The sequence below is a fragment of the Uranotaenia lowii genome, chromosome 1 (genome assembly GCF_029784155.1).
Source record: "Uranotaenia lowii strain MFRU-FL chromosome 1, ASM2978415v1, whole genome shotgun sequence".
Lineage (NCBI taxonomy): Eukaryota > Metazoa > Arthropoda > Insecta > Diptera > Culicidae > Uranotaenia > Uranotaenia lowii.
In genome coordinates, this window is record NC_073691.1 from 128,169,378 (window position 1) to 128,194,377 (window position 25,000).

Below are 25,000 nucleotides of genomic sequence, written 5' to 3' on the forward strand. Positions count from 1 at the left end.
TGTACTTTTGTAGAAAAAAGGAGTGCTTATTATGCCCTGGGTGCTCGTTATGCCCTTATCTCCCCTACGAAATGTAAATGAACTTTTGGAATTGATATGCATTCGATTAAGTTTTTACGTAAAAAAGTCTCAATTGTTCATTTAAGTTTTTTGTTTGTTTAATTTTATTTATATGGTAACAAATAGGTTCCTTATTATTTCATTGGAAAACATACATTTAATCACCAAGCAAACAGATGTTTCAACAAGCTATCATGATTGATCTGTTTCCATTGAAGTTAACTCACAATCAGTGTTCAAAATTTTCACAGTCAAAGCTCAATCTTCACTCAACTGACAGCATTTTCTCTGTCAAAGTCAAAGCTTTGAAATAGCTTTCATATTTTTATCTTTCAAAGTAAAGGAGCTTTTTTCCGTATTCATTTCCTGTCAGAATCCTTTCAAATTCATTTGAAAGCCGCTCCAGTCATTTGCGCGAATAAGTGTTGCGCGACTTTGAGCTTGTGTTGCGTTCGGCTTTCAATGATTGAAATGAAAATTTGTTACTCTGCTCACAATAGTTAGTGGTCTTCAAATTGTTTGATTTCACACCCACACCCATGGAAGCGTTCCTTCGTTTTTGTGAAGAATGCCAGCTTGCTGTTAAATTCCTTGAAAAAAAATAGAAGCGGTTGCAAAAATCCAATGCCTACTTAGTAAATCTCTGTGCCGAAAATGTTCTGAAAAGTGTACGGTGCCAAAAATCATATGATTTGAATAGCACTACTGGCATTAAGATTCGTTCTGCAAAGCAAAATGATGCATGACCACTACATTCATGCGAAACAAGAAAAACATTTATGGGATTTTCATCCTATTGAATAATTCATCCAAAAAAAAAAAAATATAGTGAGAATCGAACTCATTGCAACATCTCATTTCGGCTTGCCAGTCCGATATCCTACCCTGTGCACCATCTGAGTCGGTTATCAAACGTAAGTTTATTTTCATAGCGTTTCTACCACCGCCAATTTTCAAAAAACGCACTGCAATGGCCGTCTGTCGTTTGGCCGGTGTTTTTTTCATCCTCCTTTTCATTTCCTTTGAAGGGAAAGGGATGAAAATGGGAGGCGAATGGGGTGGGAATGGGAAACTAGAAACTGTTTTCTATTGCCGTCCTGTTTACATACACACGCACAGCACATCTTGGCTGGTGTTTTTTCTTGCCATCGGTTGGAAACAAAGAATGTTTTTTTTCTAAATAAAATGGATTAAATGTGCAGATTTCAAATTCTTCAAATAAATTAAACATTACAGAGTAATTGTGCTCAGGGCAATTCAAAGAAGATTCAGATCTGGGTTACAATCTGGCTACTCCGGAAAATGATTTTTGTTTTTCAGAAAACCTTTTCCCTAGAAGACACGGAAGATAAAATGGATGATAACTTTATTTTCAGAAAAATTCTTTATTTCCAGCAATGTTCCTTGCAAAAACTGAAAGGGTTTGTGATAAAGAGATTCATTTTTTTAGTAAGCAAGTCATAATCCAGATCTAAATCCTATTTATAATTGTAGGACAATCCTTGCCAGATGTGTCTAGAAAGTGAGAATTAGAAATTAAGATCAGTTCATGAGCTGAAAAGCTAAAGAAGTTTGCATATTAAATCCAATAAACTCAATGCCAAACCAAATATTTGACGCTATTCTTATTATAGACAATACATCCACTTATTATTTTTCCAAAGGTTTGTTTTTTCATCATTAATTTCAAAAGCACACATTCTACTTACCAGCCAATTTAGAACTTAAAAAATACGTACTTCAGTTAACATGACATTTTTGAGTTTTTTGACAGTTTTATCCGTATTACAATTCAAAAAGTACACCGTACACCATTTAAACAGGAAAAAAAACCTGTTGCCTACTTGGATGTTTATTGGTTTGGGCATTCTTTTGGACTTTATTCCTTAAAGCGCAATGAAGATGTTGCAAACCAATGACTACACTGAAAACTGTCAGTTTGAGATAGCAGATACGCAATTGTTTTATAATAAAAAAAACGCTGCTTTGGGGCCTAAAACAAGACAAATGAATTTATTGTAAGAAAAATATAACATAATTATATGCGAACAAAAAAAAATCACTCACGCCAAAACACGGAAATCAAGAGTACTATATTAAATAATTAAAGTTTTCTACTACTACGATCACTACTTATGATATTGGGCTAGTAAGGTACTTGGTGAAAGATGCTCGAAATAAGGTCAGATAGATAAATCAATAACTCCAGAATACACGCTGGATTTTTTTTTTTTTTCATATGAATCAACTTAGAAGGCATTAACAATTTTAAAGCAATGACTAGGATTACATTTCGTCACCAAACTTGTCAACAGGCTAACAGATTCATCGTAATCGATATTTGCCAACTGCATTTTTCATCAACATGTTTATTGGAAAATAGTATTCTTTTTATTCGTTACATAGAACACATAGTTTTAGGTGGTTTTAACTTTTAAGAAAAACGATTGTCGAATATATCTACGAAGGTTGAAACATACAGCCATCACTAGTTTTTATTACACTATGCCAAATTATCTGCGAAATTGAAGAAATTATTCCTAGATTTCCGAAACAGTAACGAACGTGAACGAATTAAGTCGATATGAAATTGGTCTTAAATATTTTCAAATTTTAATCTGCGTTTGAACTTGTTAAAGGTTTTCAATGTTCATGTGGATTTTTTTTGTTTAAGTTGCTATTCAATTTGGAACAAAGAGTTCTGAAGATTTTGAAGCTTTTTAAAATCTGTTTTCCTAATTAACATAAAAAATACAGACTCAAAATAGCTTCAAAGTCACTTTGTACTGTTCAATGTCCATGTTCATAGTTTGTTTGTTCTTAACCGTAAAATTCTGTTGGACCTGGTCTTATTTTGAGTCATGATTTAAACACGAAATCATTTTTTTCTAAGTGATTAGATAAGAACAATTTTGTATCGCTTTTTCGTTAATTAAGAATCACTTTCTAATAGGACTGGGATAGGTTGGTTTGAAGATTTGATATTTTCTTTTGAATTAAATAGCCATACTTATAAAAAGATCGAATAGTTAACAAAAACTAATAGAAGACAAGATGACAAGCAGTGACAAAAACACTCGAAGGAGAATGTTTTGTGAGAATGTAATAAAAAATAATAGTAAAAATTATTATGGAGTTCTTTCATGTTTTGGTCAGGATGACAAAATTCCAAACAGCTCTGATACTTTTTGTTTTTTTTATTGACAAATAAAAAATGTGAGTGGGAGTTAAATAAAACACGATAAACAGGCACGAAGGTAGATTGTTAAAACCCAGCAGAGATAAACAGCATGTTGAACCAGTTCATTCGGTTGGGTTGGGATGCAAATGAAAGCGAAAAAAGCTTCGATGAGAGTCAATGATGAATTGCCATTGCTGCCGTGTAAATTGTTTTTCGATGCCGTTGTAGCACTTGGAACCTATATTTTGAATGGAAATCTGTGGTCGGTAGTCCACCAACCACATACAAACATATGTACTAGGTTTATAGTATATCACAAGAGATGAACGCGGAAGTGGGCAGTTTATTTCAGTCAACCTCTGTTTATCATGTAAGTTTTTTTTTGTTGCTTGTATAAGCATAAATAGTTGTCTTACAATATTATTTATAAAAACGAATAAGTACGGAATGTGCGCATTGTTTCTTGTGCGTTGTTCAACTTGGTGGTGCTCATCAATATGTATTTGGTTCAATCCTTTTCTTTCAGTAATAGTCCGGAACTGGAGCGCAGGCTACCCGAATAAAATCGGCATACCGCACTTGGCCATTGCTTGATACGTTTGCCTCACGGAAAATATTATCCACCTATAATAAAAAATAAAAAAAAATTAAATAATCCTTTGAAGCACATTAATTCAAAGTGATTTTAAATTGAATGATTAAGGGCATTTCGGTGAAGTATACATTCTAATAGGAAGATATCAAATGAAAGTAATGAAAATTATAGACGGATAGATTAGATTAGGAAGCATGAAAAGTGTTGAAATGGGCCAAGAGAGTGTAACAGTGAGGCCACAATATTCTCATTCTGACATTTCCGGTTTTCCCGGTCAAAAATTCAAGGTTTTCCAGACTTTTATTGTCCATTTTCGTCGGAATATAGGAAATTTTCAACAAATTTCATTTGAAATTGTGGGTCAAATACAAAAATTGCCAATTACTAAATAAGGGTAAATTTAGAAAAACTACAAATCCTATCAAGACGCAGTGTTTAGATTCATCTAGACATATTGCCAACACTCAAAATTATTACGTAACAAGAAACTTATCAGTATTCATCATTGTTGGGTAACTATGAACAAATATAAGAAAGAACAAAAAACAATGATCTTTGCTCATAATAATCTTCGTTGGCCGTTTTCCGAAAAACTTGTCTGTTTAGAAAAGATTTTCTTTAGAATTCAGTTGATCTTTTATATTTAAAAGCCAATAATTAAAAAAAAGCAAATAAAATTTTTGAATCGTTGTTATTATTGTTTTTTATGCAATTCAGTGCTTAAAAGCAGTGTTCCGAATATCACTCATTTTCAATGAATATTTCTGATTGCACTTCGCACCTGAACGTACAGCGGTCGGGTTTCGTTATTGATTGCTACACAGAAAAAAATAATGACTATTACGTGTCATTGAAAAAGGTTACATGGAAAATAATACGTCCTGTAATTTAAAACCACGTAATTTTCTGTTGATTAGTTGAAAATTAAATGAAAAATCATTCATTATTACAGTAAATGTCCTGTAACAAAAAGGAGCAGGACATGCACTGTAATAACATAGGTCGAAAAAAAATTACGTTTCGTTGAATTTACGTTTCCATTAATTTTCAATTGCACTTTAGCAAATTCAAATGCATCTGGCATCACGGTTAGAAATCAGAAAGAGAAACGTCAAAACGAGCGCCGCGGACGACGTATATTTTTATTTGGTTTCGTTTCGGTTCATTGTTTCGTGCTGGCCGGAACTACGAAAATACGCGGAACAACATTATTAACTTTTAACATTTCCATATCAGCGGTAAATCATCCTGTGCTTTAAACAACAAAAACAGATGCAGCGATTTAACATTATCGTAACTGCCAACTATCGCCCAGTGTATCCGTAGCTGCCTTTCTTGTCCCAGAATCATCAGCAGCAAGTCATGATAACCGTTGATCGAGGGAAACAAATTGCTATGCCCAAAGAAGTGTATGCGGAAGAACGGGGTAAGTTTTTTGGTTTCACAATGAAACTTTCTTTGTCTTTATTCCCGCAAAACTTTTTTCGTTCATCCGGGCAGGCAAGCAGCAGAAAAAAGTAAGCAGCATCCCGGAAATCGTTCGATTCCTCGAACCAACTGAAAGAGTGACGCAGCCGATTGTAAGCTCAAGTTCGACCTTGAGGAGGACCAGCTGGTGCGGACAAAATAAACGGTTGAGGTGCAAACGAACTATCAAATCAATGAGGTGCGTTAAAATTTAATCAATGAATGGCATTCAAATTTATATTTTTGCATCCTGCTTCAGGTTCGTTGAATTGCTGATCAGTGGTTTCCCCTACAACAGTTCACTTTTATGGAAGCTACTTCAAACAGGAGGAAAAGTACAGTAAATTCGAGTGAAATCCCCCCAATTTCATTTATCCTCTGCAGGCTGTTACTGGGAGCCACGCTGTTTTTGGAATCATAGTCGCTCGGAAGGTTTATGAGCTACACCGGTAAGCGGTCTAACTTTTGTAGAAGGATTCCAAAAAAAAAACAGGAATATAACTTGAAAAGAAGATTAGTGATCACGTGGCTACATTAAAGCCAGAATTTGAAATTGTGAAAACAGGTCAGCATAGGCAGTTTGTTTCTCTGATTAGTTTTTAAAGCGAAATCAAACGGGTAAAAATCTAAAAATGTCAGATATGTATCCCAGTGAAAACAGCCCTCCGAAATGGATTCCTAAAAAATGAATGAATAAATGTATACACATTTAAATGAAATATAATTGATGACAATGCAAACTATGATAAATTGGTTTATATTGATAATATTTGACCTTTTTTCGAAAAAAAACCATTAAAAGTATTGAGCCTAAGCCGTTACAGAAATAAAAAAATACAGGTCTGTAATTTTAAACCTACCTGTAAAAAATTTGTTCATTTAAAAATAAAGGACACGTGTTTTTTTTTACCTGTAAAATTACGGTAATTGTCCTGCTCCTTTTTGTTACATGATATTTACCGTAATTTTACAGCAAATAATTTTATCTGTGTACTGGACCTACCCGATCATCGATCGTTCAATTCATCGCTAAAATACAGATCACCTCGCACGATGCTTGCTGTCAAAACAGTGCAGCACCATCATCAAATTGGAATCTCACCAATGCGCAATGCATATGGCGAATCATGTTGGTCTTCGATCAGGAGCGAACACCCGTATGAAACGATCATTAATTCTCTTGGAGAATGATTTTTCTTACACTTTCCACCACACTTACTGCCAGCCTCTGCACATTAGAAGAATTTCCTGCACAGCGGATGAATTTCTGGCACTTTTCTATAGCACTATAGCACTTTTCTATAGCACAATAAGCTAGCTCAATCAGCACAATTTATGAGAAAATTTCAGTATTTCAACGCTTCTTGTTCTCTCACAGAGGCTAGTTTGTATTCATGTATGTGTTTACACTCTGTGATAGAAAATTTCAAACTTCTCCATAATTGAGAACAAACAACTTTTTGTAATATGAAATTATTTATTTGAGTTTCTCGCTGCGATTGTCTTCTGGTGCGGCTGGTGCGTTCGTAAACAGATATCTGATATATTTTGATAGTGATGCATCAGTCGATCGTTTTTTTTTGGTAGTTGTCAAATCACCTCCCAACGCATTTTCGTACTAAAAAAGAAAGATTTTGGAGAATTTTTTTCTATAACATTAAATATTAAAGTTCGAAAAATGATGGATATTTCCAACTCAAATTTCAAAACTTGAAAACGATTCAGTTTTAGTCGTTTTAGTTGCTTAACAAAAAGTCATCAAAAACAATTGTTTATACGAAAATATAATCTTTTATTGGCTAGTATTTTTGTGCACCGAGTTAATAGCAACAGTCTCATGTGTTGAGGTTAATTGTTCTAAATTGTACCTTGGAAAAGTTCATGATAATCAATAATTCTCGGGTGAGCTTTCATTACGTCGTAAGAAACATATTAAGCATTCACAAAAAACTGCTGGAAAAGTTATCAAAATAATCTTAAAATTTGTATTTCTCATATAAAATATGTTGACCAGACTACAAATATTATAAATGGAAAAAAGTTGCGACTATAGGTTATGAGTTGGTATATCTTTATGTGGTTTATCTTCGAACTATTGTGCTTGAATCCCGAAATCACTGCTTCAAACATGTGTTCAAACCGAGATAAAACAATCTTCCTGTTGATTTCCTATTTGTAGCGCATCAAAACACCCTGGTAACAGCTTTATCGCGCGCTGTTATATTGAGGCGACAAGCATGAGAGTTGATTTGCGTTGTATTCACGCGACATATTGCTTTTTCAGACTTTTTTTTAGCTTGAAACCAGCAAAATTTTCAGATTACTAGAAATCTGCCTTTTTTTTTTAGACAACCGGAATTTTTTGGATTCTAAATTCGATTTTGAATTTAAGCCTCCATGGTAGTCATATATATAAAAATAAATTTGTTTGTTAATTGTTCTTGAGCGAAATTTATTCAAATTTTCATAACAAATAATATCTGGTACATTTGCCGCTTTTCGCCAAGAATCCGGACGCTCCATCTGAAGTAAAACAATTATATAGGCTTCTTTAACAAAAAATACTCTTCGAAAAAACAACATATACCTATACCGATACCGATTTTGCGGCATTCAAACTTGGTTTTGAGTTACAACGGCCTAGAGTTGGATAATTAAGGTTTCAATAACAGTGCCTAATTTGATTTTTAATTCAAGACCGTGTAGATTCGACTGTGTTGGTTGAGCTTTTTGGCTCTCATATTTTTTTTTTCTCCTATTCGAGAGACGTAAACAATCATCGAGAGAAATATTTCCCAAATTTCACAATCGGCACATCAACTGTGCATACTTTCTCAAAATTTCCCAAATTCCCGTTCCAAGATGAACACTGCCCAGGCCTGGGTGGCACTACCTTAACCTATACAATGAAATCTGGTTGGTCCGAAGTCTACATGTGGTGAACATGTATACTCCGGACGGGCAAAATATGGCGTACGTTAAGTTCCAGAAAGCTTCCCTAAATATTGCGCGCAATGGTTCCATCGATGCGCTAGCCGTGTTAATATTTCGTTCTCCAAGAATATAAATTTCACCGATATGCCGAAAAATAATTTACAAAATAATAAAAATTTTCTAAATTTGCTTAAATTGTGAATGCCACCCGTTGCTAGATTCAACTTTTTTAGGAGGAAGGATTTAGAAATTTCAATTTGAAGTGAATATAAAAAAAATGCAAAAGGAATTCAAAATTATGATATCTAAATTTATTATGATAAAATCAGAAGTTTCGTAAATCGATAAAAATTAGAAACATTCGCTTTTGATTTTCATAGCGTAGTAACATTGTAATTAGCTTAACGCTTAGCTTTCATAATTCTTTCTCAATTTTCTCAAATATTCTCGCTCAATCGTGTATAGCTGATTTCAACTGAATAACCAAGATCTATGTTCGAAAAACTGATTCAAAGGCTCATGTTTTTCTTTTGACAATTATTAGGGTAATTTTCTATGACTGATTGATTGATTGATTCTATTGATTTACTCATGCTTCCCTTATTCACTACAGATCTCAAACACTAGAGCTGGCAGAAAAAAAAAACCCTTAAATCAGTCAAAATCAGCTCTTAAACCCCTCTTGAAACAGAAAAACGTAAATATGGTTGTCTTGTGCTATCGAAAAGAAAATACACTGAGGTTTTTTTACGCGCTTTTTTTTTACACGGTATTTTTTACGTGGCTTTTTTTACGCGGATTTTCGAATAAACGCGGTTTTTTTACGCGGATTTTCGAATTAACGCGGTTTTTGAGAGAAAATATTCTAAGACTTTTTCAAAGGAAAACACTTAGAATCTATTTGTAGTTGGGAAAATCTTAGCTCTGAGACTAAGAACGTGATACATGAGAACTGAGACCTGAGACCTGAGACATGAGATTTGAGACCTGAAATATGAGACTCGAGATCTGAGACACGAGACATGAGACCTGAGACTTGAGGCCTGAGACATGAGACATGAGACATGAGACCTGAGACATGAGACATGGGACATAAGACCTAAGACATGAGGCATGAGACCTGAGACATGAGACATGAGACCTAAGACATGAGACATGAGACCTGAGACATGAGACCTGAGACATGAGACATGAGACATGAGACATGAGACATGAGACCTGAGATTTGAGACCTGAAATATGTGACTCGAGATCTGAGACATGAGACATGAGACCTGAGACATGAGACCTGAGACATGAGACATAAGACCTAAGACATGAGACATGAGACCTGAGACATGAGACATGAGACGATCTGAATTCCACACTGTCAAATAAGCCTCACTATATTCTACTATTATATTAATCTAATTGATTTTGTTTTTAATCTTAAAAATAAACTATCATTGTACGCAAATTTTTAAATAATCATGGTTCTTAAGCGTTTTTTTAGTAACTTGCTTTTTTGCGCGAACTATTTAATTAAAATGGATTTTTTACGTGGAATTTTGAATTTCGGGTTTTTTTACGCAGATTTTCGAATTAACGAGGTTTTTTTACGCAGATTCTCGAATTAACGCGTTTTTTTACGCGGGTTTTCGAATTAACGCGGTTTTTTTACGCGGATTTTCGAATTAACGCGGTTTTTTTTACGCGGATTTTTTTTGCGCGGTACGAAATACCGCGTAAAAGAAACCTCAGTGTAGTAAAAATAATCAATTTTATTGCAATAATTTTGTTATTTAATATAGATACAATCTACGGAGTTTTCTAAATTATATTTCAATTTTTGTCAAGGGTTTCGCAAGCTTTCAAAGGAATCTCAACATACTTCAGCTTTAAAAAGTTTAAATAAAAAAATTTACCGGATAAATAATGACCAGTAATCGAAAAAAGTTTATTTTGAAAGCACAACTTGAAAAAATTGATCTGGACCTCGTGATGGTTTTTTTTTGCCAAACATTGTGTTTAATATGAGATGGTTTCCTTTTTAGCCCAGCAATGTCAAATTTATTAATATTAAGCTACAAAAATAAACCAAAATTTCCAAATTTGCAATAAAACTTTAATTTAAATATCGACCAAATTTTAAGAAACTTCATGAATTGCTCATCTCAATTTTCGAGGCAGTTTTAAACTCTGGGTTCCGGTAAAATTTGTGAGTTTTTTTTTTAATTTGGAGGGATAATTGAAGAAAGATCAGAAGAGTCGTTTCAAAATTTCAAAACTCATGACATTTTTTGAACTGTTGAATTCTGTCTTGGAAATTTAAATTAATTTTGAATTTTGGGTTGAATCCCTAATCTTGGATCCAAAACCAAATTTAGGTTTCCTTCTGTTAATTTTCCCGGTTTTGGGTCTAAATTCCCGGTTTTTCCTGGTTCTGTGACCACCCCGGTGTAATGAGAAAACTTCTTGCCGTACAAGACCATTTCGGTATCGAATTTTGAATAGGGAGAATGCTGTTTCGAGAAAACGCGTTAAAAGTTTGACAGCTCCATAAGCTCCCAGCAAAAATTTGATTTTGATTTCAATATTTCTCGAAAACCAATTATCCTTCAGATAACGTTGTACAATTAAAATGTAGGTCTCCGAACGTACTTTATCAGCTCCATTTGTTTACATTTGGCGCATACGCCTTATTCAAAATTCACTATCGATTTGTGCCGCACCGCATTATTGTCTAGAAAGACCAAAGTCGATAGACCGATTTTGCATTGATCGGAGCACGTGTTTTTTCGTACCTACCCCGATCGGAAGAAAAGGAAATGCACGGTCGGCCCAAGTGAAGTTTTTCATTGCGAGTTTTCTATTGATAAACTGTAAACACACATTAATTCGAAGTCTTTGTACTTTTACCACCAATAATATTTCAACTTCCAATGAATTTCATAATTCTAGCACAGATGAAATTATAGATCTTTATTCTGTACCTGAATTGTAAATTCTTGAATATTTCCAAATAAGTATTCTAAAATAAATGTAAAAATTTTCAATTGAAGCTCCGAAATGAAAGGATTGACGATTTTTTTATGTCAAAATTATACATTGTATCACATTTTATTCTTAAAACAAATAAATGCATAAACTGAGGAATCTGTTCTAAAATACATTAAGGTCTTTTATCACTCAAAGCACCAACGAATGTTTTGGTTACATCAAGGGCCGTCTAGAAAATAGTAGTAAGGCCAGATCTTGAGATTTTGTTTGTTATACAAAACTTTGTTTAGGTTTAATGGTATTATGAACTACTCGCTAACATTGAGATGGGAGATATTAACCAAACAGTAGCGCCACAAAGTGCTCCATAGAAGAGTTTAGAGAATTTGGGAACCTTTAAGAACAGGCATATAATTAAAAGGAAATTAGCTCCTAATGTTACGTTTTAATAATTATTGGGCAAAATTTTGTCATGAGAAGGTACTTGCAAGACACGCCGACGGAAATACATTTGATTTTTTTACAAAAATTTACGAAAAATGTGCAAACAGCTCTCACATAATAGCAGACATTTCAGAATTCCATCCAGACATTCCATTCAAAAACTTTTAAATTACTTAGGTGTGTTTTCAATCGCAAGAAAAACACCAGTTTTTGAAACTCAATTTATCGCTTAAGAGCTATCAATATTTTTTTCAAAAAATATTAAAAACACTAGAAGAACACCTAAAAGTTGACGCTACTTACCTTTTTAAGAGATCTCTGAAGTAAAAAGTCGTAGTAAAATGATTTTTAAATTCATCGAAAATTTACACCTTTTTGTTAACCTTTTTTCCTAACTACAAAACGTCAAACATTTACCTGGCATCGCGGGCAGATACTCAGTTCTGAATCGCCAATAACTCAGATTCGCCGAAACCGCATCTTCTCAGTTCTGCCTAAACAGGTCTTACTCAAATCTGACTAACTGCCCTTTTCGCGGCAACTGAATCATGGTTAGGGGCTTAATGCGCCTATTAAGCAGAATACTGATTTAATCAAATATAACATCGAATATGTGTACAAAAACTATATACGCATGAGCAGGCATCTGTTTTCTATACATTGGAGTAATTATTATGTTAAAATCTCCTTCAATTTTCGAGAAAACGATTTGTTATCTAAAATGCCGAACCTCAAACCGTGCGGGCTAAATGCGCCTAGTTAGGGTAACGGACCTATTTTGGACCGCTTTGGGAAATGGCTATGCTATTTTCTGAAATAAAAAAGTACATGTTAAAATTTTCGACTGCTTTATCCGTTCATTACGAAGATCAAGGCTTTTTCTATCGAAACATATTGTCGTTTGTTGCAATGTTACAAGATTTAAGCCTAAAAACTCGTTTCTTCGATTATCTGATCTGGTCGGTATTTTGGACCACCAGGTTTCTATTTACGACCACCAGGTTTCTATTTTGGACCACTCTCTGGACCTATTTTGGACCACCCTTAAACTAAATAAGTTATTTTTCTAAATTTTGATAGCGATTGATGCGCAATTATGCGAATAATTCATTTAGTCTTTCCTTTCTTACCCTTGTAGTAAAGTTTTGTTTGTTCATGTTAATTCATTCCTGAACTAACTTTCTTCAATTTTTCACCGGCCTCTGTTTTGGTACACATGTTTGTTGAATATTTGCTACTACAACTAGGGTAACGGACTTATTTTGGACCGGGTACATATTTTGGACCACCTTGCAGCTTTTTTCCAATCTTTCTCTTATAAATCATGCTTATCATGAAAATTTTGAGCAAATATAGTTAAAGCTATTTCTTATGATTCTAATCACATCTAAGTTTCCAATTAAATAAACTGATAAGTGATAGAAAATTGAAAACAAAGTTTTGATTTCTGACAGTTGGACCAAATCAAGTCTGTTTCAAGAGGACGTGCCATTATTGGAGTCAACTTTGAAGAAGTTTTCTGCCTAGCTGTGATGAATTTAACAACTACAAACATGTTCACAGCTATGATAAAACACATGAAAACTAGTTAGCAAGCTTGAAGAACCAGAAAAACTTGTTTTTATCGCAATGTGACCCATGTCAAAAATAGGTCCAACTTAATTCCTTAGGGACTTATTTTGGACCACCCAACATAACCTGAGTATTTAACTCGCCGTTGAATGTTCATGAACGTAATAAAACGTTGTACGGCGATATTAAAAGGAATATGCACACTATTATAATCGCTTATTATAAATAAAATTTGATCTTTTTGGCATTATTTTATTTAATCAACTCGCTAAAGCCCAAACCCGCCTTTAGAAGGGGTTCACTTCAATTGGCATAAAACCAAGTCAATCATTGTTTTTACTTACTTTTTGTGCACTTTTCTTCAAACCACGTTAATTTTACAATCTACATTAATGGCAACTGTTTGATAAGCAGTCGTCGAAAGCTACAGCTTAACAACATGAGAATTGCTATTTTGTTCAGCCCCTGTGGTTATGCAATCTATGAAAAAAAAAAACTGTTGAAGAATTTACTCCAACAATAATTTATTTTCGTTGGACCAAAGGTTTTTCAAAGATAAAACTAAACTTTTGCGAATTTTTCAACAACAAAAATCTGGTAAAAGATGGTTAATTCTCGCATATTTTTATCATTTTTGAATCTATGTATTCTACAGAACTGAAGCAAGCCAAACCAAATCCACTAAGGTTTTGGAAGTCAAAATGCATCAATTGATGTCGCGGAGTTGTTGATGTCAGACATTACTAACGTATCATTGGGTTGACTGAAGGAGATTTGCGTTCCAAAAATTGGTCCTAAAGATACAAAAAACGAATTTCGTCGAAAAGGCAGTGTGTTGTCGGAATTTTCAAAACATTTAAAATACATTATAAAACGGAGGAGTTTTTCTGTTCTTACTATATTCTTATCGAAAATTACTGTTTTGAAGCACAAGAAGTAGTAGAAAAACAGATGGTTGAAGTAGGGAATATTTAATAAACAAAGGTACCTAAATAGAGATTGGGGGAAAATTAAAGAATGTTACACAGTGTTGGTTCAGACCATTTCGGATGGGAACAGATTAATCACCTTTTCTTGTCGACGACTTGAAGTAGAAGAAAGATTTTATTTGTTTCGATTTCAAATATCAACTTTTCCCGCGATTTTAAACAATACAAAACTACACAAAAGGTTTGGCAACATTATAGCGATGCTAACTTCATGTCTACCTTTAGGCGTTATTCATCCTAGCCAGGGTGACCAATACGTTCGAGATCAAACACACAGCAAAAATTAATTGCTGTAAAATTACGGTAAATGTCCTGTAACAAAAAGGAGCAGGACTTTTACCGCAATTTTACAGATCGAAAAAAAAATTACGTGACATTTATTTTTACGCAATCCTATTTTTTACAGGCTGCTCTAAAATTACAAGAACGTTCCTATTGGAATTTGTTTTGTTTATATTTTAGTAATCTGATTTGATGGCGATTTTATTATTTCTAAATTAAAAAAATCTATTTGCAATAAGCATTATTTATTTTTATTTTATCTCATCATATACTTTCTCCTGTACACTACGCTTGGGAACGAAAACGCTTGGATGGAATTTCATCATAAAAGAGGCCATCTCCGTACAGGTTGCCACGTCAAATGCCGCTTTAATATAGCCAAATCAGCGAGTTTGTCAGCGGTCAGCAGACTGTCTCCATCCATGCGTCGAAATTAATAGCAACCACATAGGAAAGGCTCTCGAAAAAGCCAACCGTAAAGCGTTTTGCCATTTATCCGGTTTATTTTGAGCTAGAAAAAAAAAAGTTAAAAATCTGTTCTGAACCTCTTCTTCCTCTTCCTTGGTTCTGCAAATTGATCGCACCGCTGTTTCCGGAGTAATTGTCACTTACGCTTAGCTGACTTGTGTAATCTCCTGAATATTCGAACAGTTACAAGAATAACAGCTTTTGTGATTTTAATTGACGACCTTAATTTTCATTGTCCTGGAATTTGAAACTAGCCTGTAAAAAATCTGCTCATTTAAAATTATTGCCTTTGACCTGTAAAACACGGCAAATGTCATGCTCAATTTTGTTACAGGACACTTGCTGTAAATTTGAATGATTTTTCATTTAATTTTAAACAAATAAACTTAAATTTACATGCTTTTGCGATTACAGGCAGTATTATTTTAAAGGTAACCGTTTTCAATAAAACGTAATAGTCATTATTTTTTTCTGTGTAGTTCAAGAATTGATTAATGTGAACAACCAAAACTTGTCTACAAGTTTAAAAAAAGGAAAAGATTAACTGAATTATTCTCATAATTTCGCCTATATCGTTGTCATAAATAAAGCAACATTTGGAATAAATACTTATTTAGTTTAAGGGTGGTCCAAAATAGGTCCAAAGGGTGGTCCAAAATAGAAACCAGGTGGTCCAAAATACCGACCAGAGTTATGATCGAAGAAACGAGTTTTTAGGCTTAAATCTTGTTACTTTGCAACAAATGACGATATGTTTCGATAGAAAAAGTCTCTATCTTCGTGATGCATGGATAAAGCAGTCAAAAATTGTAGCATGTACATTTTTATTTCAGAAAATAGCATAGGCACTTCCCAAAGCGGTCCAAAATAGGTCCGTTACCCTATCTTTTTTTCTACAACTATGCTCATGCTTCTTATGCTTTAAACAAGTAATTTTTGATAAGAATAGAGTAAAAACAGAAAAACTCCCCGTTATATAGTGTGTTTCAAATGTTTTGAAAATTCCGACAGCACACTGCAATCTGCGACGAAATTTGTTCTTCAGTGTTGGATACTGGGCAGTTTGCTTATCTTTAGGATCAATTTTTAGAACGCAAATCTCCTTCAGCCGACCCAATGATAGAATCTGTGTTACTTGGGAAGTTAAGACATCATCAACTCCGCGACATCAATTGATGCATTTTGACTTGAAAACCTTAGTGGATTTGGTTTGGCTTCAGTTCTGTAGAATATATAGATTAAAAAAGATAAAAATGTGCGAGAATTATGCGATCTTTCTAACCATCTTAAAGCCAGATTGTTTTCACTAAAAAATTTGCCAAGTTCATTTTAATCTTTGAAAAAACTTTTCTCTTCGAAAAAAATATCGTTGGAGTAAATTCTTCAACAGCTTTTTTTAAATTGCATAACTACAGGGGCCAGGCCCGTGCGAAGGACCCGTCCATGGGGGGGGTTTTCAAAATTCAAATTTTACTAAAAATAATAACAATACCAAAAATAAACAATTAATAAGGAAATTGATTTCTAACACAATTTTTATACTCATGAATGTCTCACAAACTCAAAAAATAAATTTTGCCGATAAAATAAATCCAATTTTTTAACAAATCATAATGAATGTTTCAAATCAATGCTGTTTCCGGTGAATCACCGATCAATTTTTCAAAATGATGTTCCTCATTCTGAACTAAAAATTTACTTCAAAATAAATTTTCAACAGTCTAGTTCTCTGATTTGGCACCGATTAAAAAAATCTAAATTCTTAAACAAAATAAATCATGATTTAAAATTGTTAGGGAAATAATAATAGTTGTTATTAATTAATCATCTTTATTTACATTTCTTTTCTTCATTTTCAATCGTAGGGTTGAATAAAAAATTTCTCTGTAGTATTTTGAAATTGGAAAAAAATTATCACGGCTTGAAATGTGAATTTTTGATTTGAAAAAAAATCATTTTGAACTCAGAAGGAATTCAATATTATTTAAAGAGCCCCAGTAATCAAAGTTAAAGTTAAAACCTTTTTCAGGCCAAAAAAAGGTCATTTTTGAAGTTCCAAATATAAGCTTTATAAATCATGTTCAATTAAACTGACAAAGAACATGTTGGGAAATGGATAATTTCGCGAAAATAAGAAATAAAAAATAAAAATATGGAACTCCAAGTTTTGTTGTAAATATTAGAAGCACGAAGCAAATAGAAATTTAGCTAGAATTGCGCATTCAAACTAAGCTTTAACACTAATGCTTCGAATAATTTCTCTAACTTTTCAAAGATTTATTAAAAAATCATGATCATTAAAAAAACATGGTTTTTGTTTTACAAAAAAAAAATGAAAAGTTTATAAATTTTCAATCAAAGGGAGTAAAGTTTAAGATTTCAAGCTTTGAAGATTTTGTCACTTTATGACTTTCAATTGAAACATTGGGCCCTGGAAAAATAAACTATAAGAAATTATGTTTTTTATTATTAAAAATTCATATTTAAAGGCTTATGTTTTCAGAACACAAAATTCAGAATTCAACTATAAAGACAAACTTATTAAAAATAATGTCTAAAAGTTTAAAATTAAATTTATTAGGAAATAAAAAAAACTGTACTATAAAATTTGGTTAATTTATTTGAGAATTAAAATAAAATACATATCAAGATGAAAAGTAGAAGTCGTTGCATGCAGTAAAGAAAACAAATGGAAAACTTTATATGAAAAAGTCGCGAATGCCATAAAGATGGTAAAACGACTACAATCGAAACAAAAGAAACCTTTTTCACAGAATTCAAAATTACTTGACGTTTGAGGAAAAACGATAATTGATTTTAAACTTTTATTTTAAAACGTTATGTTTTTGATCGAAAGTCTTGTCAAAAAAGTGTGGAAATTTCTTGAATTACTATTTTTATAAGTTATTTCAATAACAAAAGTTGATAGAAAAATTGCATGTTTAGATTCATGGCACTCAAATTAGTCAAAATGCCTTTTAAATTCATTGCAAGTCGGAAAAATGATTTTTTTTTTGCCTTGTGTAATTTATCATGAAAATTTTAAATGTGAAGTTGAGCATTTAAAAGAACGAGAATCAAAAAATAAAATTGAAACTAAATTGCTTTCGTGGAGAATATCTCATATCAACGTAACATAAGTAATGACATATAAGATTTTTTAATCAAAATTTTTAGTAAAAAATTTGAAGACGTAAGCTTAAGTTTTTTTCTAATTCTGTTGACCATCGTGAGTGAGAAACGCCTGTTACATAACTACCGACTTTTTGATGTATTAGTATTCGATGAATTAATTTTGAAGTTGAAATGGTTGATTTCAAACTCTGAACTTGTTGAGTTACACTTCTTAATAAAAATCCATTCTAAAGATGAGTTAGGGTTTTGCATGTCAAGAGTTTCAATACAAAAGGTTTAGTGATTCTTGGCTTGAGTCAAATCAAAATTTACAATTAAAAATTAATTTCAATTTGTGAACGTCAAATAGTGCCATAACATGAAATGTCTCAAGCCTAGAGTAATTTATTTTAGACTAAATTCCGCCGGAGGCGAGCCAAATTTCTGCCTAGGTTGTTAACACTTATTTTCAAACAACTTTCAAAATCAGGTAATTTCCTGTTACTAAGGTGGAAATTTTACTTGGAAAAAATCTCCATGGGGGGGGGGGGGGTTAAACCCCTAAAACCCCCCCCCGTTCGCACGGCCTTGACAGGGGCTGAAAAACTAGATTTTTAGTACTTTGTCGATAGTAATTTGTACTTATTTAAAAAAAATCCTAAGTTTTGAATCACATTAATCTCAAAGCTTTAGTTAAATATGTATCATTTGTTAAAATTGTTCTACTATTAACTGGTTGTAACTTTAAGACCAAACTGTCAATAATTTTTCATGAAGCATAAAAAATAATGACATAAAAAATTGGTGCACGTCCTGTTTTTTATGTTTTTAAGCTTCTGTAAGCTGTAGCTATTGACAACTGCTTATCAAACAGTTGCCATTAATGTAGATTGTAAGATTGACGTGTTTTAAAGCATTGTGCACAAAAAGTAAGTTAAAACAATGATTGGCTTGGTTTTATGCCGATTGAAGTGAACCCCGTCTTAAGGTGGGTTTAGACGTTAGCGAGTTGATTAAATAAAATAATGCCAAAATTCCAAATTTTATTTATAATAGGCGATAGAAATAGTGTGCATAATTTTTTTCATATCGCCGTACAACGTTTTATTACGTTCATGAACATTTAACAGTAAGTTTAATACTCAGGTTGTGTTAGGTGGTCCAAAATAAGTCCCTAAGGAATTAAGTAGGACCTTGGGGATGAATAAACCAATCGGTTTAAAATCCCAAAAAAAAAAAAATTAAGTAGGACCTATTTTCGACATGGGTCACATTGCGATTAAAACAAGTTTTTTTTTTGTTCATCAAGCTTGCAAACTAGTTTTCAAGTGTTTAGCTGTCATAGCTGTGAACATGTTTGTAGTTGTTAAAATCATCATAGCTAGGCAGAAAACTTCTTGGAAGTCGACTCCAACAATGGCACGATCTCCTGAAATGGGCTTGATTTGGTCTAACTGTGAAAATCAGAACTTTATTTTCAATTTTATATCCCTCATCTGTTTATTTAAATGGAATCTTAGATATGATTAGAATCATAAGAAGAAGCTTTTACTCTATTTGTTCAAAATTTTAATGATTAACATAATTTATGAGGGAAAATAGCAAAAAAGCTGCAAGGTGGTCCAAAATATGTACCCAGTCCAAAATAAGTCCGTTGCCTTATGTTTTGGGCAATATTTCTGTTTTTCTGGCAATATTTCCATAGATTTTCATTGAAAATGCTAGAAACTGATAACTTGCATACGGCAAAGTTGATGTCTGTCTTTTATAATTTTATGGAATAAACAAAAGTAAGGGTTGCCGTATTATGGAGGCAGTTATCCATAAGAGAAACTTTATCAAATCTGTTTTGAGATCTTCAATTCTCTCTTAAGATGTTAATAGGAATTTAGATTAGGTGTTCCAATAATTCCTTCTACTGTTTTCACGAAATACCAGCTGTGCAAGAAAAACTCTGCAAACTGCTTAAGGTTCGTTGCTGGCGCTTGGAAGAATGCACGTGAACGTAACCCGCTTCACAAGTTGTGAATCACAACATGAGTCAAATTGTTACTCTTACGGCGCCGTGTGACAGGTGGAGCTGTAATTGCCCAGGATGGCTGCCGGTGGTTTTAGCAGACCATTTATTTTTTGGTTTTGCTTTGAGTTTTTGATTTTTATGCTCCTCGCAAAATACCGAGGATGTCTGTTTCTTAATGTTTACGAACTATTTCGCCAGAGTCACTTCATACGGAACTTGTCCCAGGACCGTATTCACTGCAAACGGATTGATTGTCCTCCTCTGGTATCGCTTCCTTTTTAGCAAGGCAGCTGACAATAAGTTGAAGGAATGTTGCTTTCTGTAAAGTGATTGAGCTGCCGCAAATTGCTCCCCCGCGCCGTTTTATTGATAAAACCCGTTAAACACTTCATGTTTGTCACCAGATAGTGTAAGCACAGAGAAGTGTAAGCTTCCAAATAATCCGATTCAGACCTGATTTTTTTAAATTTAAGCTTCCATACACGAATGAAACACGAGAGCCACACACGAAATGCCAAACCAAACAACTACTGATAAAATGTTCGTGGTGTGACAAATATGCGTCCATTGTAAAATGTAAAATTTAAAAAGAAAACGGTTGGCTTCGAGCTTGAAATACCATTGGCTTCGAGCCGGAAAATGGTTGGCTTCGAGCTTGAAATACCATTGGCTTCGAGCCGGAAAAATGATTGGCTTCGAGCTTGAATACTGAAACTATTTAAATTTTCGTTCCACAATTTTTTTTTTCTCACTACAATAATTTTAAATACGTTACCATGACAACACCTGTTACTAATAATATTATAATTTCAGCCTTCAAATGGAAGCTTGGAATATATGTCCTTTTAAATTCAACCATCTCCATACAACACAAATTCGGACAGAATGGCATAAATGGCGACGCAATTTCGAAGTTATTGTAGCAGCTGCAGGAGAGAAAAATGCAACCAGATTGAGAAACATTTTGCTAGCCAAAGGAGGTGTTGAACTCCAGGATGTGTTTTATTCACTTTATGGTGCAAATGTTGTTGAGGATAAAGCGCATAATGTTGACCCTTTTAGGGTAACTGTTGATAAATTTAAAAAAAAAATATACTTATACCATATATTTACATTATATGGTAAAATTTTAGGTAGCTATCGCAAAACTCAATGAATTTTTCTCACCTAAACATCATGATTCATATGAACGAAACGAATTCTGTAAACTGTTTCTTCAAACGGGACAAGATGGTGAAAAAGAGCCACTATCAAAATTTCTTACTCGTTGTTTGGAACAGGCGAATAAATGTAATTTTGGTAAATCGGAAGTGGAAAGTCGTGAGTTAAGGATAATTGACAAAGTTATTCAGCATTCTTCACCGGAAATGCGAGAAAAATTACTTCAAGAAGAAAATTTATCCTTAGCTCAACTTACAAGGATAGTAAGATCGACAGAATCGATTAAATTTCAAGCTCTTACAATTAATGAGATTTCCGAACCCAATTATTTTCAAGTTAATTCCAATGTGAATAGAATTCAAGATCTCAGAAATATTTTAAATAATATATGTTACCGGTGTGGAGATAAAAATCATTTTGCCAACGATGCATTATGCCCAGCTAGAGGGATAAAGTGTCCAAAGTGTTCTAAAATGGGACATTATCCTCAATGTTGTAAGTCTACTGGAAAACAGTTGACTAGCAAGCGTCAACATTCGGATTTTTTTTTCAACAACAGAATAAGAAATTTAAATCACACAACGTACGAATGATAGAATCATCAGAGAACAATGTTAGTCAAGATCAACAGAGTTTCATTTACCAAATTGGAGATGGTGACGAAATGATGTGGTTGAAAATTGGTGGTGTGCTCATCCAAATGCTAGTAGATTCTGGTGGTTCCAAAAATATCATCGATTTCACCACTTGGAAATACATGAAGCAACAAGGAGTTAAAGTTCGTCAGCCTGAGCGTCTACCTAACACCACTCTTCGTGGTTATGGTACATTATCAAAACCTCTACAAATATCAACAGTGTTTGAAGCAGTCATATCTGTTGATGGTTTCCCACAATCGGAGCAAGTCGCTACGTTCTTTGTCGTTGTTGATGAAGCACAGCCTCTACTTGGCAAAGAGACTGCCAAATTACTTGGTGTGTTGACAGCTGGATTACCCAAATCAGTTAACTCTGTTGTTTCACTTGAAAAACGTCCATTTCCAAAAATGATAAATGTTCCATTACGCATACCTGTAAATTCGAACGTAAACCCTGTAGCACAACGTGTTCGTAGACCACCTGTTGCTTTGCTGTCTAGGATTGAAGAAAAGATTGCTCAATTGTTGGCCAACGACATCATAGAACCAGTTGGAGGTGGAGCTACATGGGTATCTCCGTTAGTTACCATTCTCAAGGATAATGGTGATTTACGTTTATGTGTTGACATGAGACGCGCCAATCAAGCTATTCTTAGAGAACATTACATGATGCCAACTTTTGAAGATTTTTTGCCACGACCGAAGTCTGCTAATTTTTTTAGTCGTCTAGATATAAAAGACGCTTTTCATCAGGTAATTTTGTTTACTGAAATATTGAAAGATCTTTGTGTTTCTGATATGTATTTAAAATTGTGTGAAATATAGTTTTTGTTTGTTATTGATTGATTTTCAGATTGAATTAGAAGAATCCTCCCGATATATTACAACATTTATAAGCCATAAAGGATTATTTTGCTATAAGCGTTTAATGTTTGGAATATCATGTGCACCTGAAATGTTTCAGAAGACTCTCGAACAAATATTGATTGGTTGTGAAAATTTTATCAATTATATTGATAATATTTTCGTTTATGGCGAAACTCAAGAAGAACACGACCGAAGTTTGACACAAATATTAGCTGTTTTAAAAGTCGTAACGTTCTCCTCAATAATCAAAAAATCATCTTCAAAGTACGCGAGATAGAATTTCTAGGACATAAGATTTCAGCTGAAGGAGTTCGACCGATGGAGAACAAAAAAGGCTTTTTGCAAAAATTTCGCAAACCTAGAACTTCAGAAGAAGTTCGAAGTTTTCTTGGACTTGTAACGTATATTGGCAAGTTTATTCCGAATTCAGCTGAGGCATCAAAAATTCAACAGGGAGATAAAGTTTTAATGGACAATCTAGTTCCATTAAATAAATTATCAACTAAGTTTGGGAAAACGCAGTTTACCGTTACAGAAAGAGTGGGTCCAAGAGCGGTTGTGGAGGATGATTCAGGGAGATCATTCGAATGAAACGTAGCCCATTTGAAGCGAATACCGTTAGAACAGGACTCCAGTTTTGAAATTGAAGATCTCGATGAAGCCACGCTAATAGATGCACAGATAACGAATGACGAAGTATCAGCAAATGTACCAGAACTTGATATTACTAATCCATTAATATCACCAACCGTTGCTGAAGTCGGGGGAAGGTTGTCCACTAATCGCGAACGTCGCAAGCCTTCAAGATTCCAGGATTATGTCATGAAAGTTCAACAAACCTCAAACTTTGCTTAAACTAAACGAGATATGGTGATTACTTGTGATCACTAAGTCAGCATGGTCATCATTTGTAATATTTTATAGTAGGCTTTTGACTGAAAATACATTCTTGGATTATACATCATATTTCAAAGACGTGTTTTACTGTTAATAGAAACTCTGAAATACCACAGGTATAATGGCCATTTGACATAAAATTAAAGGTGTTGAATTTACCACATGCCAAAGTGGCATGCGAACCGGGCAAGGAGATTGTCCCTAGCTTTGAATAAACCTAGAAACACGGGGTCTTCCTACTAGGGCTTTGAATAAACCTAGAAAGAAGGGGCCGTCCTAAAATGATGGATCAAAACTTCGAGAAAGCCTCCTCATGCTTCGCGTTTAAACTAAAATGAAGTAAAGTCCTTACGCTTCGGCCAGAGGATTGTCGCTGGCTTTGGGTAATCCTAAAAGCACGGGGCCTTCCTAGAAACTGGATAAATAGAAAAAAAACTAATGTATTTTCATACAATTTTTAATATTATCTTATTCTGCCGCTGCCGGCAAGTCTGTCCCATATGCAAAAACAACGAACCGAGAAAAACGGCTTTAAAGATTTTTATAAACTTTCGTGGATTTCTCGGTTGAAACTTTACCTTTTCTACTTCTTTCTTCACAGATATTAAGATAATTGTTGTAGAATTTCGTCCAATGTGTTTTTGATTTGGAAGTTGTTTTTGCGGAGGAGAAAATAATAATGGGACAGCCTTGCGAGTATATTCCGCAAGCGGATTAAATATACCCGCAAAGCTGTCCCATATTTGGCTTTTCTTTTGTCAGTTGATCATTTGATTCTCTCTATCTGAGCTGTATTATTCACTTTACTGGTTGTTTACTAATGAAAATAAGTTTGAAATGATGTTTCTGACATGTTTAGATAGTCAAAGATAAAGAAAATTTATCGTAAGAATTGAGTGGGTCTAAAATAAAATGAATAACAACGTTCCATGAATAAAACAACCTGTACCATCATATTTTGGAAAGTTTTTCGGTCGACTATCTTTTTGGAAAGACTATAAATACCTTCAAATTAAATTAATGCTGAATCAGAAACAGCAAAGTATCTTGGCTGCAAATATTTGATGAGAAAAATCAATTTAATATGTCTTAAGCGTGTGCTACCAGGTACGCGTATTTTTGTTCATAGATTTTATTAAAGTCCAAGCAGCAAGTAACAGCATGACAAAAATCTAAAAAATATGACCTTGAAGCTGACTATTTTCCATGTTTTACAAAGAACAATTCAATAAGATTCATATGAAATTTAAAAAAAAAACAGTTTGATGGAATTTACCCATTAGGCTAAATTTAGCTTGTAAAAATTATGGAGATTGATATTTTTAACTTTACT

At 33.6% G+C, this 25,000-nt stretch overlaps 2 protein-coding genes across 6 annotated transcripts in view; one reads left to right on the forward strand and one right to left on the reverse strand.

Moving 5' to 3' along the window:
* The window catches only part of LOC129739946 (presenilin homolog), a 48,931-nt gene that overhangs the window by 18,813 nt on the left and 5,118 nt on the right, over positions 1-25,000 (reverse strand). The window lies entirely within an intron of this gene.
* Positions 5,010-5,977, forward strand: LOC129739959 (uncharacterized). Its single transcript, XM_055731537.1, has 3 exons — positions 5,010-5,262; positions 5,337-5,502; positions 5,563-5,977. Exons 1-3 carry the CDS (start codon positions 5,199-5,201, stop codon positions 5,645-5,647), a joined length of 315 nt encoding a protein of 104 aa, XP_055587512.1. The 5' UTR covers positions 5,010-5,198; the 3' UTR covers positions 5,648-5,977.